This window comes from Sus scrofa, chromosome 2, assembly GCF_054392235.1.
Source record: "Sus scrofa isolate SSC_HxYL_T2T_F1_AM1 chromosome 2, Sscrofa_HxYL_maternal_Yorkshire_Landrace_v2.0, whole genome shotgun sequence".
In the NCBI taxonomy this organism is placed as follows: domain Eukaryota; kingdom Metazoa; phylum Chordata; class Mammalia; order Artiodactyla; family Suidae; genus Sus; species Sus scrofa.
The window spans coordinates 85247801-85265299 of NC_139384.1; the positions used below are offsets into that span (position 1 = coordinate 85247801).

At 49.1% G+C, this 17499-nt stretch overlaps 1 protein-coding gene and 1 long non-coding RNA gene across 9 annotated transcripts in view; one reads left to right on the forward strand and one right to left on the reverse strand.

Annotated features, from left to right (window-relative positions):
• Positions 1-17499, forward strand: part of LOC106509459 (uncharacterized) — a 54895-nt gene that overhangs the window by 23716 nt on the left and 13680 nt on the right. For all 5 annotated transcript variants that reach the window (XR_014837786.1, XR_014837785.1, XR_014837783.1 and 2 more), the window contains one exon: positions 12362-12448. This is a non-coding gene — a long non-coding RNA (uncharacterized LOC106509459). The remainder of the gene's footprint in view (positions 1-12361; positions 12449-17499) is intronic.
• Positions 721-17499, reverse strand: part of ATCAY (ATCAY kinesin light chain interacting caytaxin) — a 37613-nt gene continuing 20834 nt past the window's right edge. For 3 of the 4 annotated variants that reach the window (XM_005661343.4, XM_085013242.1, XM_085013243.1), the window contains 9 exons: positions 16742-16927; positions 16236-16338; positions 15046-15177; positions 14304-14390; positions 9694-9792; positions 8945-8980; positions 5591-5662; positions 4745-4777; positions 721-2703 (listed from right to left, as the gene is read on the reverse strand). In XM_005661343.4, coding sequence (XP_005661400.1) covers positions 2694-2703; positions 4745-4777; positions 5591-5662; positions 8945-8980; positions 9694-9792; positions 14304-14390; positions 15046-15177; positions 16236-16338; positions 16742-16927 — 758 coding nt within the window. In that variant the 3' untranslated portion in view covers positions 721-2693. Of the gene's footprint in view, positions 2704-4744; positions 4778-5590; positions 5663-8944; positions 8981-9693; positions 10644-12968; positions 13604-14268; positions 14391-15045; positions 15178-16235; positions 16339-16741; positions 16928-17499 lie in introns of those variants that run through there. The other variant, XR_014837782.1, reaches the window with a different exon arrangement.

Sequence of the window (17499 nt, forward strand, 5' to 3'; positions counted from 1 at the left end):
CCACATGTCAGTGAAAGCATTTGATGTTGGGTGTCTCATTGTCTGACTGACTTCACGTAGCGTGATAATTTCTAGGTCCATCCATGTTGCTAAAAATGCTGGTATTTCGTTCATTTTAATGGCTGAATAATATTCCATTGTGTATACGTACCACCTCTTCTTGATCCACTCCTCTCTCTGTCAATGGGTATTTAGGTTGTTTCCATGTCTTGGCTATTGAAAATAATGCTGCAATGAACATTGGAGTACATGTGTCTTTGCGAGTCATGTTTTTCTCTGGATAGATGCCCAGGAGTGGGATTGCTGGATCAAATGGGAGTTCTATTTTTAGTTTTCTCCATACTGTTTTCCACAGTGGTTGGACCAATTTACAATCCCACCAACAGTGTACTAGGGTTCCTTTTTCTCCACACCCTCTCCAGTACTTATTGTTTGTAGCCTTTTTGATGATGGCCATTCTGGCTGGTGTAAGGTGGTACCTCTTAGTGGTTTTGGTTTGCATTTCTCTCATAATGAGTGATGTTGAACATCTTTTCATGTGTTTTTTGGCCATCTGTATGTCTTCTTTGGAGAATTGTCTGTTTAGATCTTCTGCCCATTTTTTGATGCTGATCATGTAGCATTGAGCTGTGTTCCTTTCCAGCCCGTGAAAGCCCTTCCCTCTGCGCTACAACCAAGACCAGCGCCACATCCCTAGGACATGGACAAAAGTCACAAACCTCCCTTCTCAGTTATAGTTTATTTATTTCACATAAAAATCCCCCAAAGCTCATGGAAATGATGTCTTCACATCACGAAAGTAATCATCATGAATTGTTTTTGTTTTTTTAAAAACTGCAAAACTCACTGTCAGAAGGATGGGTGTATGAACTAGAACTCTGGGGACTTATGACGTGTCCCATGTGTCACAAGAGGAAACCCAAGGTCCCTTTATAGTGAGAGCTTGGCATCCATTACATTTTGGCCAAAACTGCCCCACAGATGCAAATCTTTCACAAAGCCAATTTTGAAGGGTGCAGGTGGCAGGCGGCCTGGACACAGTGGCCCCATTTGGATGGAGCTGTGCTGTGGAACTTCAAACATCTGTTGACATGTGGCTGGCCTGGCAACAGCCTCCATGGGAGTCTCTATTCTGGAGGGGCTGTTGTGGTACAGTTGGGGTCCTTGGTTCCACTTGCCTGAGGACTATGGCTGCTGGTGGTCCAGAGGGGTGGTGGGTGGGCTACTATGAACTGGGGGCCCATGTTGGAATTTCTTGTGCAGTCAGAATCTTTAGGCTGCAGGCTCTTTGAGGGTAGGATGGACTAGCATTCGGGGTGGCACAAGGAAGCACTGCCACTCCTCTTCCTCAGCACTGAATGCCACTAGCCCCCTCCCACAGTTGGAATAACCTAAAACTCACCCCATTGATGTCCACTGAGAACAAGAATCTCCTACTGTGAAATTATTGGGGAAGGGGAGTCAACCAAACCTGGATGACACCCGCTAAGGACGGCTACAGAGCCAGGAAGAGGGGCCAGACAATGCGCCTGCTCAACTTTTGCTCAGATTCACAGAAATAGACTCAGGATTGGAGGGGACTGCAGAGGACCACTTTCTGCAAGCACCATCCAGCATTTTCTTGAATGGATCTAGGGACGGGGAACTTACTCCCTCTAGAGCCCACCTGGCTGGTGTTTGGACCACATTGGAAAAGCGTTTTTTGTCCTAAGGAAAATTGTCTCCCTTGAATGTAGGTGGCCATAGCATCCAGGCCATTGGGATTTATTTTCCTAAGTGTCATTCGTAACACTCAAATATCCAGTACCCTGTATCTTCCTTTTTCTTTGTCTGTGTTTCTGGGACGACCTTATTTCAGAGCTGGTTTCTCAGCCACTGCTCTTGGTGGGAACCTGAGGGATGCATCCCAACTCCGTGTAGGGGGCGGGGATTGGGGAAGTGGGGAGGCTTATTCCCTCAGTAGGAGGTATTGATCAGGATTGCCCTGTGGTATGGCCTCCACATTCAAGGGGCTTGAGAATGTTCTAGATTGAGGGGGGTGTGATTCTACAATTGTAGGACCAGGGTGATTATCAGTGCTGTAGGCTCCGATGCTCCCTAAGAAGGTGGGAGTTATAGGAGATGAGGGGGGCTGGTCAAAGGAAGAGCTATGAGATCAAGGGCTGGGTGGTACCCAGGGCTTGGTGCTGCTTGGTGTGGGGAGCTGAACTTCCAGGCCAGATGCCCAGGGCTGCAGGGGCCGTTCTGGGAGGAAAGGCACAAGAAGGAATCCAGTCCTGGCCAGGGAGTTGGTGGGCATCTGTGGTTCCAATCTGGGCCAGGTGACAAGCAAGAGAAGGATCCTGACCAGGATTTTGTGCAGTGGGAGAGGTCTCTGAGGCCACCAAGGATGCATGTGCCACACTCAACATTTCTTGCCCTTCTTGGCTGTGAGTTCATGAGTGTGGGAGGGTGAAGGCTGAGAACTGGGTCCTTTTCCAGAATGCACTAATACTGCATCATTAAAAAAATGTTTTCAAGCAGCTAGAGAGGATGCTGGGTTTCAGAGATGAATGGAGGAGACAGGCACCCCCCACCCCCGAGTCTGTGAGTCAGGATGAGGCAAGGACAAGATCCAGGGCCAGAGGACATCTGACAGAGGTTTCTTGGCATCTGGGATCTTCTTTCATGTCCTCCTCTGTGCTCACATCATCTCAGGACATGCTAAAGAGGAGAAACACAGCTATTATCATAATTTTTTAAAAAAAAACTGAAAATATTCCACGTACATGGACTCCAAAAGAATATCTAACCTGGCTTTGTGGTGCCCTCAGAAGAAAGAGAGGCACCTGCCTTTTAAGGTCTGCTACCTGCCACCCACCTTCAAGGTGTGGTTCTGAAGGGGACCTCTCTCTTGGTGCCCCAGCCAAAGAACAGGACCCAGGGTTGGTGCCCTCAATCAGACTGGAGGGAGGCTTCAACTTACCCATCTATTTACCAACCCATATATCCACCCACCCATCCATCCATCCACCTACCATCCTTTCATTCACCCACCTACCTGCTCATTCACTAATGTACCCATACACCTACTTATCCATCCACCTATCTATCCATCCATCCAACCATCTATCCACCCCCTCACCCATTCATCCATCCATCTTGTCCATCTGTCCATCCACCCACTGCTCCCTACAATTTCTTCTTTTGTGTATTTAATCATTTTAAATATCTTTATTTTATCATCTCTATCTGAGGATTCCCAGGAGGGGGTCTAATTCTGCTGTTTGTTGTTTCTGCTGACATTTTCTTTTCTTTCTTTTTTCTTTTCTTTTTTTTTTTTTTTTTGTCTTTTGTCTTTTTAGGGCCGCACCTGCAGCATGTGGAGGTTCCCAGGCTAGGGGTCAAATTGGAGCTACAGCTGCCAGCCTATGCCACAGCCATAGCAACGCCAGATCTGAGCTGCGTCTGCGACCTACAGCACAGCTCATAGCAATGCTGGATCCTTAACCTACTGAGCGAGACCAGGGATTGAACCCACAACCTCATGGTTCCTAGTCAGATTCATTTCTACTGCGCCACAACAGGAACTCCATGCTGACATTTTCTTATGGTGAAAGATTTCCTTGTGTATTTTGTCTATGGATGGGAACTCATCTCTAGAAGGCATGGATTGAGACGGTCTTGTGAGAAATGCATTGAGAACTTGCTTCCATTAGGTTTCTCCAGAGCAATACTGGTCTAAGACCATTTCTGATGATATTTATTTCTTAGCCTGGGGCCTCCTGGGTCACATGGATAGTATTAAGGTGTGTGGCCAGGCATCGATACAGATTTATAGCAGAGTGTGTGGTCAAGGATTAACCCTGCACATTCCAAAGAAAAGGTCTGGCCCTTGCCCAGCTCCTGAGAGGTCACCTCTAAGTCCTTGGAGTGTCTTGCCTGATAAGAGTATCTTGGTTTGCCTGGGAACTTGGGTCACACTGAATAGTCTGTGCTAACAATGTTAAGGCTTGGGCCTTGGATCATGTGGTATCAGTTTAGTCTATGGGGAGGCTAGAGACTAAGGTCAGCCACGTGGTGATCAGCCATGCATATGACTAACCCTCAATAAATACCCTGCACACCAGGGCTCAAGTGAGTGCTTGGCAACACTGTGTGAACAGCCACACCTGGCTTCTGAGAGAATAAAGGGCTGTGCCAAAAACTCCCTTGGGAGACAAAAACTGGGAGCTGGCACTTGGCTTCTCCTGGCCCCACCCCACACACTTTTTCCTATTGCTGATTTTGATCTCTATCTACCCTTCCACTGTAATAAACTATAACCATGAGCAGATGAGCTTTGCTGAGTCCTATGAATCCTTCTAGCAAACCACTGACCTAGAGGTATTCTCCAGTACCCCCAACACATAGGGAGGCTTTTCCTGGGATCCAGAACCAGGCAGACACACTGAGACAGGCAGTAGGCAGACAATGCACCTTTTGGCTGAGTAAAATCCAAGGCTTCAGGGGGCCTGGCTGCAGTCAGGACTGCCATGTGGCTCAGCTCTAGGTCCTCCTATCAATGGTGCTCCCTAGAGTGGTGCAGGGACTGCCTGCTTGGCTCCAGAGGAGGCCCTGTTGTCATGGTACCCATGGTCTCCCTAACTCCCCGGAGCAGCATCTTCTCCCCCCCAATAGTAAGTCATGGGACACTCATCCAGGGTAGGTTCCACCTAGACTGTTTCTTAAAAATGTCACCAAGATTTCCCCACTTCCCACCCACCTTGTTTCCTGATCTTCTGTAGCCAGAGAAGACCTGTGGGAGAGGGAAAAAGTCTCAGAATTAGTTGCCTACTTGGAGAGCCTTAGCATTTGGCTGTGAGCCACATGAGGGCCAACAATGGCTTTGTCTTGATCTGTCACAAAGCAAGCATCAGCATATGTCTGTTGTAACAAATGAGCCAAGACAGGCAGCCATGAGGATACACAGCCAAGCCCCTTTATTTCTGAAAAAAAGCAACTACTAATGCTGCTCCAGGTCTACCATGAAGAAGGCTGACCCCTCCCACCTGCACAAAGGTCACCAGCCAGAACCTTCATCTGAGATCAAATCTTAATTTCTTGGCTGTATCCAAGGCCACTGGTCCCTGTGTTTGGCCTGTGCTAGATGCAGGATGGTGGTGGTGAGGAAACAGTCCCAAGATGCAGCCACTGTCCTCAAAAAGCTCAAGGACAGGAGAAGGAGGGTATGACAAGGGTCAAATGCAAGCGGCAGACCAGACAGAGACAGGAAAGGTGGAAGGGGCTTCTAGAGGCTAGAGAGGGGGCCCTGCTGGCTGTCTACACACCCCAGGTTCAAAAAAAAAAAAGGAGGAGGAGGAAGGAAATGGGAACAACTACTTAATGGGGTACAGGGTCTCCTTCTGAGCTGATGGCATGTTCTGGAACTAGAGAAAGGTCCTGGTTGCCCAACACTGTGGATGTACTAAGTGCATTTTAAAACGGCACAAAAGAGTGGGCCTCGTGCTGGCTGACTCACACTCATTTCAGCATCACAGTAACATCAGATGACCTGTATCCGAAGTTCAGTGGGGTATGGGCTCTCACCAGCGGCCACCAGCACACTTACCTGTCCTCTGCCAGAGCCGACTCTGCCTTCTCTTCAGACCTGGGCAGGACATACTCTGGCTGTGGCCTCGCACTGGGGACAGAGAGAGGTGACAAGAGATGAATGGCTGGCCAAGTGGGCCGAGGGGCTCTCGGCTTCCACTGACCCATTTGTCTAGGTCTGTCATGGCCTGACAATAACTTGGAGAGAGTTTGGCTGCCCTAGGAATGGCCATGGCCTGTGGGGTATAATGAGTGATGGCCAGGGGTTGGTGAAGTGGAGGCAGCTGGGGCTATTTCTTGGAGGCATTTATCTCAGCTTATCACTGCAGAGGCCTCTCTGCACTTGCTTCTGTCTCTGTGCTGTGCTTCTGAAAGGTGAGTGACCTGCTTCTCCTGTCATCTCTCTACTCCCATCCATAGCTAAGGCTCAGAAGAGGGGGGGCGTGTAAATCAGAGAGCCAGGGAAAGGGGAGGGGGAGCCGGTGGGGAGAAAGAGAGGAAGAGAAAGCAGAGACCAGACGTGACCACCTCACACCCATCAGGATGGCTACTGTCTTTTTTTTTTTTTTTTTTTTTTTTTTTGTCTTTTTAGGGCTGCACCTGTGGCATACAGAGGTTCCCAGGCCAGGGGTTGAATCGGAGCTGTAGCCGCCAACCTATGCCACAGCCATAGCAATGCAATATCCGAGCCATGTCTGCAATCTACACCACAGCTCACAGCAATGCCAGATTCTTAATCCATTGAGCGAGGCCAGGGATCGAACCTGCATCCTCATGGATGCTGGTCAGATTTGTTTCCACTGAGCCACGACAGGAACTCCAGGACGGTAAATGTCTTAAACACAGGACATTTGTTATTGTGTTGGTGGGGATGTGGAGACACTGGAACCCTGTGCGTGGCTGGTGGGGATGTCAGATGATGTGGCCGCTGTGGCTAAGACTCTAGTTGTTCCTCAAAAGATGAAGCATTAGGAGTTCCCTTTGTGGCTCAGCAGTTAATGAAGTCAACCAGGATCCATGAGGATGCGGGTTTGATCCCTGGCCTCATTCAGTGGGTTAAGGACCTGGCATTGCCATGAGCTGTGGTGTAGGTCACAGATTCGGCTCAGATCTGGCGTTGCTGTGGCTGTGGTGTCGGCCGGCAGCTGTAGCTCCAGTTAGCCCCCTAGCCTAGGAACTTCCATATGCTGAGGGTGTGGCCCTAAAAAGCAAAACATAAAATCTAAAAAAAAGATGAAGCAGTGAGTTATCATCTGATCCACTGGATCTTGAATCTATAAACACCCCAAAGAAGTAAAAGCAGGGAATTTACTAGATAATTGTACACCCGCGTTCACAGCAGCACAGTTCACAATAGTCAAGAAATGGAAAGAACCCAAGTGTTTCCTGAGAGATGATGGATGGACAAAGTGTGGTTCATCACACAGTGGAATGTTATTCAGCCTTAAAAAGGAAGGGAGGAGTTCCCGTCGTGGCGCAGTGGTTAACGAATCCAACTAGGAACCATGAGGTTGCGGGTTCGGTCCCTGGCCTTGCTCAGTGGGTTAACGATCCGGCGTTGCCGTGAGCTGTGGTGTAGGTTGCAGACGCGGCTCGGATCCCGCGTTGCTGTGGCTCTGGCGTAGGCCGGTGGCTACAGCTCCGATTCAACCCCTAGCCTGGGAACCTCCATATGCCACGGAAGCGGCCCAAGAAATAGCAACAACAACAAAAGACAAAAGACAAAAAAAAAAAAAAAATTAAAAAAAGAAAAAAAAAAAGGAAGGGAATTCTCATACTCACTACCGTGTGGATGAACTTTGAGGACATGATGCTCAGTGAAATAATCCAGACACAGAAGGACAAATACTATCTCATTTCACTCCCAGGAGGTCCCTAGAGGAGTCAGATCCATAGAGACAGAAAGTAGATGGTGGGGCCAGGGGCTCAGGGAGGCGAGGGAAAGTCAATATTTAGTGGGGACCAAGTTTCAGTTTGGGAGGATGAGAAAGTTCTGGAGATGGATAATGGGGATGGTTGCATTACAATGTGAATGCACTTATGCCACTGGGCTGTGCATTTAAAAATGGCTAAGATGGGGAATTTTATGTTATGTGTATTTTACTACAATTAAAAAATTAAAAAAAAAGAAATATAGGAAGGAAAGAAGGAGGAAAGGGAGGGAGGAGAGGAGAAAAACTCTATGGAAGGCATCCTGCCACCCTCTAGGGTCCTTCCAGCCATTCAGCCCTTGCTCATCACTATTAAAGGCTGATGTGTGAAGCCAACATCATTCTTCTCACTATGAGTCTCACCTGCCGACATCACCCCTCCTGCCCCAGGATCTGCTTTCCTCACTCTGTAAGGCATCCCTCCCCTTTGCCCTTTGAGGAACTTTTTGGACCATGATTCAGTCTTAACCAGTTCAGTTTCCCCCAGGCTGGCACAGGGCCTGTCAATGGCACATGTTATCGACCCACTGAAAACCCCAACTCTCTCTCTTGCTGTGTGGCCTTGAGCAAGTGTCTTGCCCTCTCTGAGCTTCAGATTCCCTGGTTATCAGATGCTTTAGGAATCCCAGCCCTGCCCAGCTCTCAGGGGTGGGGGATGGTGGGAAGGGATGCGAGAAAGGATCCAGGAATGGTCTAAGGGCTCCATAACTGGGCGGGACTGGAATAGTCCTGAGATTCTGTGAGCACTGCCACTCTTGAAGAATTAGCCTGTAAGTTGGTGAAGGGGTGATCCTGGGTCTGCCAAGGGATCATGGAGAGGGTTTGTTCCCCCGGTGTCACCAGAATTACTAGGAGGGAGTTCCCGTCGTGGCTCAGTGGTTAACAAATCCGACTAGGAACCATGAGATTGTGGGTTCGATCCCTGGCCTCACTCAGTGGGTTAAGGATCCAGTGTTGCCGTGAGCTGTGGTGTAGGTCACAGATGCAGCTTGGTTCTCATGTTGCTGTGGCTGTGGCATAGGCCAGTGACTACAGCTCCAATTAGACCCCTAGCCTGGGAACCTCCATATGCCGCAGGTGCGGTCCTAGAAAAGACAGATAAATAAATAAATACATAAAATAAAATAAAGAATTACTAGGAGGACTCTCTATGGAGTACACTATTTTCGCCCAGTGGGTGATGCTGTTCCTGATTTCTCACGATAACCCTCATGGTGGCTGTGAATGTTTCATTTGCTTAATGTCACTCTGTGACTGAGTTGGGGAGTCTGGATCTAAGCCTGGGTCTGACTCCAAGCCCTCATGAAAAGGGCAGGACCTTGAACCATGTAAATGCATGACAGTGGTCCTTGCTAAGTGAAAGCCACCCGTTCCCCCTAAGATGTAGGCCCAGCTCCTCGCCAGCCCCAACCCAGCCGCCGCACAGGCTTCTGTGCACAGACCTCTCTCTCCTGGCCTTCAGCCGTTCCTCTTCATACCTGGAAGAGAGAAAGAGGAAAGGACGTCAGATGCAGCCTGGAAATTTCTTTCCCTCTGGAAACAGGAGAGCAATTTCATGGTCACATCTGAATACATGCTAAGCTTTAGAGCAAAAAGGACAGTCAGAACTGACAGCCTGCTGTTCTTTTCTTGTTTCCCTCAGCTGTTTTATAAGCTTCCCTCACCCCAGGGTGGGGAGCATCTGTTTTGCTGGCATATTCCAGCATCTGGTGCAGATGCAACTCAGCGGGCATTTTTCGAATCAGCACTGAACAGAGCCATTATAAAGCAACGCCCTCATTGACGTGGGTTGGTCTACAGCTTCCTCCGCAGGGCAAAGTTTTTCTGTAAAGGGCCAGAAAGTTAATATTTTCAGCTTTTGCTGGCCCATCTCTGTAACAACCCTTCAATTCTGTTGTAGCTCAAAAGCAGCCTCGGATGGTTTGTAAATGGATGGGTTTGGCTGTGTGCCAATAAAACTTTATTTATAAAGGTAAGCTGGGGATCAGGGCTCACTGGACCCTGCCCTGCACTAGATGGCCAGGCTCACTGTGTTCTGTAATTTCATCCAAGCTTGTTTCACTGTATTTCCCTCTGTTCTGCTCTCTCCCACTTAGGTCTGATTTCATAGCAGTCTGGCTGGGCTGAGCAAGGGTGGCTGGGAGTTGACAGGGATGGAGGTGGGGCACTCCCACGGCATGGGAACACTCACTGTAGCACGCAGTCTGGGATCTGCACATGCTCCATGGGGATGAGCTGCTCCAGATCTTCCAAGCTATGAACATACTGGATCTTGTTGATAAACTTGACACTGGTGGAAAGAGTGGGAGGGAGATGTCTGAAAGCCAGCCCTTGGGGTGGTTACTCAGGGCCAGAAGGAGCAGTGGCAGATGGGTATGCACACACAACCCTAATCCGGGATGCCCCAGGAGCCTTTGCCCAAACCTCCCTCCTGGCCCGTGCCAGCCTCCACCCCCTGCCCCTAGTTGGGGGACAGAGCAGAACCTGGGGTCTCCCCTTGCAAAAATGGGAGGGCCCTGAGCCAGGCAACCCACTCCAGTCCCTGCCAAGCTGAGGAACTTGTTTGAAGGAGGGAATAGATGCCACTAGACTCCAGGCTGTCCCTTCATCTTCCCTAGGAGCTGCTCTTCCTCATGAATCTTCCCAAGAATGCCTTCCTGACACAACTGCCACTGCCCTGGTGTCACCCACAGTCATCTGGGCATGAGATAGGTACACGTGGGGACTGCTGATTCACCCTTCATTCTTTCAGGATGAATGGCTTCTTCCTGTCCAAGCCCCAGTTCTGGCTGTCTGCTACCATGAAGGCTTTGTTACCACTGTCTTGCTTTGAAGTCATTATTTAAAAAAAAAAAAAATTACCCTAAACCTAATTTTGGTAAAACATCAAATAAATGGTTTTCAAGGTCAAATAAGTTTTTCTTTTTTCTTTTTCCTTTTAAAGTCTGTTTTCTTTATTCCTTTTTTTTTTTTTTTTTTTTTTTTTTTTTTTTTTTTTTGCCTTTTAGGGCCACACCTGTGGCATATGGAAGTTCCAAGGCTAGGGGTTGAATTGGAGCTGCAGCTACCAGCCTACACCACAGCCACAGCAAAACAGGATCCAAGCCATGTCTGTGACTTATACCACAGCTCACAGCAACACTGGATCCTTAACCCACTGAGAGAGGCCAGGGATCAAACCCACATCCTCATGGATCCTAGTTGGGTTGTTAACTGCTGAGCCACAAAGGGAACTCCTTAAATTCTATTTTCTTAATTAATTAATGAATTGGCCATGACAATAATTATCCTTGTCTTTTTTTTTTTTTTTTTTTTTTTTTTTTAAGGGCTGCACTGGCAGCATATGGAGGTTCCCAGGCTAGGGGTTGAATCGGAGCTGTAGACACTGGCCTACACTACAGCCCCAGCAACTCCAGCTGCATCTGTGACCTGCAGCACAGCTTATGGCAATGCTGGATCCTTAACCCACTGAGCAAGGCCAGGGATCGAACCCTCGTCCTCATGGATGCTAGTCAGGTTCATTAACCACTGAGCCACATTGGGAACTCCCATTAATTAATTTATTTATTGGCCATGCCAGTAATTATCCTTGGAATGTGAATTCTCCCTCAAGTTGGTGTGATGGAAAACTAAAGGGCCCAGGGACAAGGAGTAAGTCTCAGACCAACTCTACCTGAGCTGGGTCTGGTGGGGTACTCTGAAGGTGGACAATCTGATTTGTTGGAAAGGGTTTTTTTTTTAGGGGGAACAGAGGCAACACCTGAGGTCTGAGTACTGGGCTATAAATACAGGTGAAATCACATCATGAGGATGCCCTGATAAGGCCACCTCACTCGTCATCATTGAAAATGGATACCCAGGCTTGGCGTGACCATCCTGTTGGCCTGTGAGCCGAGCTCTGTCTCAGGAAGGGTCACGGGATGTGGTGGTGGGGCTCTCGGGAGGGAGAATTCCAGTTCAGGGTAAGGCGCATAACAGAAGTTCTCTTTGAATTACCATCACAGAACCTCAGGGCTAAGGCTGGGTTGCAGGTCAGAACCCATCTCTGATTTCCTTGGCTTTTTTTGTTTGTTTTGGTTTTTAGGGCCAAACATGTGGCATATGGAAGTTCCCAGGCTAGGGGTCAAATTGGAGCTACAGCTGTCAGCCGACACCACAGGCACAGCAACGCCAGATCCGAGCCAAGTCTTCGACCTATACCACAGCTCACGGCAAATCCTTAACCCACTGAGCAAGGCCAGAGATTGAACCCACATCCTCATGGATACTAGTTGGGATTTTTACCGCTGAGCCACAGTGGGAACTCCCTCCTTGACTTTTAAATGGGGAAGCTCACCTTTCCTTGCCTCTCCCCTTCTGTTTCTCTGAAAGCTCAAAATGAGACCCTTAAAATTCACCATGGGAAAAGCCACCCAAAGTGAGAGAATTATCTGCAAGCAAGACAAATTTTGGTTCCTGAATTACAGGATGTCGAGGATGGAATTAATTCTATTAAGCTGAAGTGCGTGTCTGCCATTTCGCTCGGTGGGCTCATCAATAGCACAAATGATCCATAATTAGTGTTTTAAAGGCCAGATTTCACTCACAGGCAAATATCTGAGGGTGCCTGAGAGTCATTGAATAGAGAGCGTCTGAAGTTGCCTCCTTGTCTCCACTCTGTGACGGTACAACCTCTCTCAAGGCAAAGTTTGGCTCAGTCTCTTAAACTCATCACAGATTCTTCACTGGGAATGTGGAAATGAGGGGTCTTTGTTGAATTCAGTGTTTGAATTATATTACATTAAATGTATGTTCAGTTCTATGTGATTGATGAGGGCATTTAACAAGAGTAAAAAATTTTACTTGCTCTGTGTCTCCAGGTATTTCTATCTCACATATTCCAAAGAAAGAACCAGCTTCTGAGACTCATGGGAGCTCACCTGAAAGCCCTAGGAATATTTTGCCTGGTAAGTGTCTTCATTTACCTGGGGCCTTGAGCCCTGCCTGGAGCCTGTGCTATGCGTATAGTCTATGGCTTTAGACATGTTCATGGTGGGGTCTTAGGCCATTGCATCAGTTACTGAGGAACTCAAGGCCGCATGGGTACTCCATCTCTGAATGGTTAAGCCTTGGTAGAAACCCTGGACACCAAGGTCAGCTTCAGCACTGGCAGTACTTCCTTCACATGGTCACATGTCTTTACAGGGAGAATGAAAGGCTTTGGATATAACTCCAATGGGAAGCTCACTTCTGGCTTCTCCTGGACTCCCAGATGCACCTTTTTCCTATGTCAATTTTAATCTCCATCTTTTCACTGTAATAAACTATAACCACAAGTATAAAAGCTTTTCTGTGGAGTTCCCATCATGTCTCAGCAGTTAGCGAACCTAACTAGGATCCATGAGGATGTGGGTTCGATCCCTGCCTCGCTCAGTGGGTTAAGGATCTGGCGTTGCCGTGAGCTGTGGTGTCGGTCAAAGATGTGGCTTGGATCCCAAGTTGCTGGGGCTGTGGTGTAAGCTGGCAGCCATAGCTCTGATTTGCCCCCTAGCCTGGAAACTTTCATATGCCTCAGTGCAGCCCTAGAAAAAGCCAAAAAAAAAAAAAAAAAAAGCTTTTCTGAGTTCTGTGAGTCCTCATGGTAAATCATCAAACCTGAGAGTGAGGAGTTCCTACTGTGGTGCAATGAGATCGGCAGCATCTTGGAAGCACTGGAATGCAGGTTCAATCCCCAGCCCAGTGTTACGTCAGCTGCGATTTCAGCCTTGGTTGTGGCTCAGATCTAATCCCTGGCCTGGGACTCCATGTGCTGCAGGGTGGCCAAAAAAAAACAAAAAAAAACCAAAAAAACCCCACGTAAAAAAACACACAACATAAGGGTACCCCCAAAACACACATGTATTGGTTCACTGAGTTCTTGTCCAGGGGCCAGTCAGACCCTCCTGATGGCCTAACACCCCTCCCCCACAGATTCCTGAGTGGATGGAACCAGGCTCCCTTCTGAGGAATGTGATGGGCCAATGACCTTGCTGTGTGACTCTTTTTTTTTTTTTTGTCTTTTTGTCTTTTTGTCTTTTTGCCTTTTCTAGTGCTGCTTCCCGTGGCATATGGAGATTCCCAGGCTAGGGGTCTAATTGGAGCTGTAGCCACCAGCCTACACCACAGCTCATGGCAACGCCGGATCCTTAACCCACTGAGCAAGGCCAGGGATCGAAGCAGCAACCTCATGGTTCCAAGTCTGATTCGTTTCCGCTGCGCCACAACGGGAACTCCAGCTGTGTGACTCTTCTGAGCCTCAGTTTCTTCATCCATGAAATGGGCACAGCCGAGTCAGTCTTTCAGGGTTGTGGTTGTCAGTGTTAAAAGGTATCCAACATTCAATGTGGGAGAGTTGGTTGTTGCTATTTTTCCTGTGACGTTTGTCACAATACAATACAAATGGTTTAAAACCGTTCAAAGCAACTATATAGATTCATCAGAGAGGAGCTGGAAAATGCAGATTAAAAATAAGACACACAAAAACCCAGGTGGGGGAATTCCCACTGTGGCACATTGGAAAGGAATGTGACTAGTATCCATGAGGATGCTGGTTCAATCTCTGGCCTCGCTCGGTGGATTGGGGATCCAGCACTGCTGTGAGCTGTGGTATAGGTTGCAGACTCGGCTCAAATCCTGTGTTGCTGTGGCTGTGGTATAAGCCAGCAGCTGCAGCTCTGATTTGACCCCTGGCCTGGGAACGTCCATACACTGTGGGTGTGTTCCCCCCACCCACCCTCCCCAAAAACACCCAAGTGGGGATCTGGACACAGGTCACAATCTCACCTGATGAAAGGGCGGGAGATGGCCAGCACGGTGCGGATGAACCAGGATGGGTGGACGATGATTAAGGACTTTAGGTTTTTCCGCAATCTGCACGGAGAAGCAGAGGGAACGAGATGGGATCCTCGGGAAAGCCCCGGGGAGGGAGGGACTAAGCAGTGTTACCTTCTCCGTGTGCCTATGATAATCTCCATTTTCAGGGAGGAGGAAGGGTCTCGGTAAAGCTAAACCCTTTTGCAGAGTTTGTAGGTCGGGAATTGATGTCTGGTCCTGGCTCTCTCTTAATTTAGAGGCTGATCATTTGACTGCATTGCCACTTCCCATTCCTGTAAGATTTTCTGGGGCCCCCTGGTTCTGAGCACCTGTTGTGGTCATGTTGAACTGCGTTCCCCTGATTTGGGAACAGGGTCATTGCAGGAGTAACTAAAGGTGAGGTCATATGGGAGCAGGGCCAGGCCCTAATCCAGTACGACTGGTGGCCTTATAAAAGGGGACATTTGCACACAGGCATGCAGAAGGGACATTCTCCCTCACAGCTCCAGGGTTAATTGACTCTGCAGACAACATGACCTTGGACTTCTAGCCTCCAGAATTGGGAGATGATACATGTCTGTTGCTGAAGTCACCCCGTCTGGTGCTTTGTTACAGCCACCTCCACTGACTACTAGATGCCTTTCAAAGGGACCTCAGTGCTCAGGGGCCCTTGTACCGGCTAGGAGTTCTCTCAGCCCCCGCTTCAACTCACCTCCTGTCGATCATCTGGTAACACTTCTTCAGCCAGCCAATGCCAGGCATCCTCCGCCTGGGGGTGGCACCATTTAGGTACACAATCATGTAATCCTCCGCCACCAGGAGTTCCAAACTGCTGATGACATACCTGGTCACAGGGCACAGAGGACAGGGGACCCGGTGACAGGCTCAGACTCAGGAGGCCCAGTCCCTGGGCCTGAACCTCTTGGCACCTGCCTTTCTGCTTCCACCTGCCCTGGATGTGCCGGCCACACCTGTTCAGGTGGTGATGGCTGCCCTGGCACACTCAGCCAGTCAGGGGCAGGAGGCTGATGACCCCAGACCACCCCAAATTTGTGTCAATGGGTGTAATGATTATAGTACTTACTTTTTTATTTAACACTAAGTGCCAAGTGATTTATATGCATGACCTAATCTAGTGTCTCCATTAATCCTGGAAGGTGGGTTTCAACAGCCCCAAACACACCTGGGGAACAGGCACCCACAGCCAATGGTCCACTGCACCAGATGTTAGGGACCCAGGGTCTGTCCCAACCCTGTTCCTCTCTAAGTGATTTCAGAAAAATCCCTCCCTCTCTTTCAGCCTCTACTTCCCCATTTGTAAACTGGGGAGACTGGGCTCCCTGGTATCTGAGGCTGCTTTCCCATCTGAACTTCTGTGGGTACCTCCTTATCCTCTGGCCCACCTGGCACCTGAGCCCCACTGTGTAAGAAGGAAATCTCCATAATAATGATTATAGGTGTAATGATGATTTACTGAGCTCTTACTGTCATCTGCCAGGTGATTTATACATATGGTCTATCTTCATCATAATAAAACTATGATTGTCCTTGGGTAAGTGACTTAACCTCTCTGTGCCTCAGGCTCTGCAGTCACAGAATGGGAGGCAACAGTAACTACCCCACAGGGTGGTGTTGAGGATGAATGTGTTATCACATACCAAGCCCTTACCTTTGAGGCTCCTACATAGTAAATTCTCCATTAATGCTAGTGGTGGTGACAATCGCACCAGTGAGGCCTATAGGGCGAGCGGGGGACTCAGGTGGAGGGCTGCTGGCCACCCAAGCCCTTCCCTGGTGCCAGGCAGAGATCCCACCCAACGTGCTTCTCGCAACCTGGTCCAGCCCACTGGCTGGGACCCTCAGAACTGTCGGCAGCTGGGACACAGCAGGCAGGAAACTTACAGGAAGAGGTTCTCCATGATGTAGTGGTAGTCGGGGAGGCTGCTGTCTGGGAGGAAGCAGGCAGCGAAGACGATGATGGCATTGAGGCCTTCACCATAGTATCCTGGGGAGAGGTAGCCAGTAAATGACCCCAGGCAGAGACGGGCAGAGCCCTCTCTCAGCTCTGAGCCCCACGGATCCGTCGTGTCGCTGGCCTCTATCTTCCCACCTTCTGCTCACATTCAGAGGACTGCTCTGAATCACAGCAGCCTAGCTGGAGAAGCCAGCAAATGCTTGACTGGTCTCTGCCTTTCTTGAGGGATGCCAGCTACCCTTGTAGGCACCTCCAGTGTGCACCTGGCATGTCTGTGCCTGGCCCCCATGTGAATTTCACCCCTACACACCCAGACACGATGGCTTAACATTCCTATGGCTCAGAAGAAGAGACTGAGGTCTAGAGGGGGCCACTGATGGGCCTTCAGTTGCCCCTATGGAGCCAAAAGAGGGCAAAAAGGGTGTGCTCTCACCTCCATGCGTCACCACCCTCATGTAGGGCCGGATCATGTGCAAGTCAATTCGGTGTTCCTGTTCTCCAATGATCACCGTCCGCCAGAGACGCCCGTTGGCGGCACTGCCGTCCTCAGCCGAGCCATCCCCAAACAGATCAGCACTATCTCCAGGCATGTTCTTGGCGGCGGCCACAGGGGTGTCATCTGGAAGCAGGTAGAGGGTGGGGGCGGGGAGGTGAGCAGAAGGGATGCCCCAGTCCAGACATTGGGTCCCTGTCACCTCCCTCCCTAGGCCAGAGGCGAAACCACTCACCTTACTAACAGTGTTAGGTTGGGGCTAGTGGGCAAAAATGGAGGATCTGGGAGTCAAAAAGTCATGCCCAGGAGTTCCCGTCATGGCTCAGTGGTAATGAATCCAACTAGTATCCATGAGGACGCGGGTTTGATCCCTGGCCTCATTCAGTGGGTTGGGGATTCCGCATTGCTGTGGCTTAGCTCCAGTTCACCTCCTAACGTGGGAACTTCCATATGCTGTGGGTTTGGCCCTAAAAAGAAAAAAAAAAGGGTCTTGCCCAAATAATAATTTGTTTTCCAAGTCATGGAACACAGGAAAGTGCTTGGTCAGACAGTTGGCTTGGGTAGAGCCCATTTCTAGCTGTGTGACCTTGCACACATTCTGTCTCTGGCTTCTCATGATTCTTATCTTTTTTTTTTTTTTTTCTTTTCCTTTTTTGGCTGTGGCTGTGGCACAGAGAAGTTCATGGGCCAGGGATGAA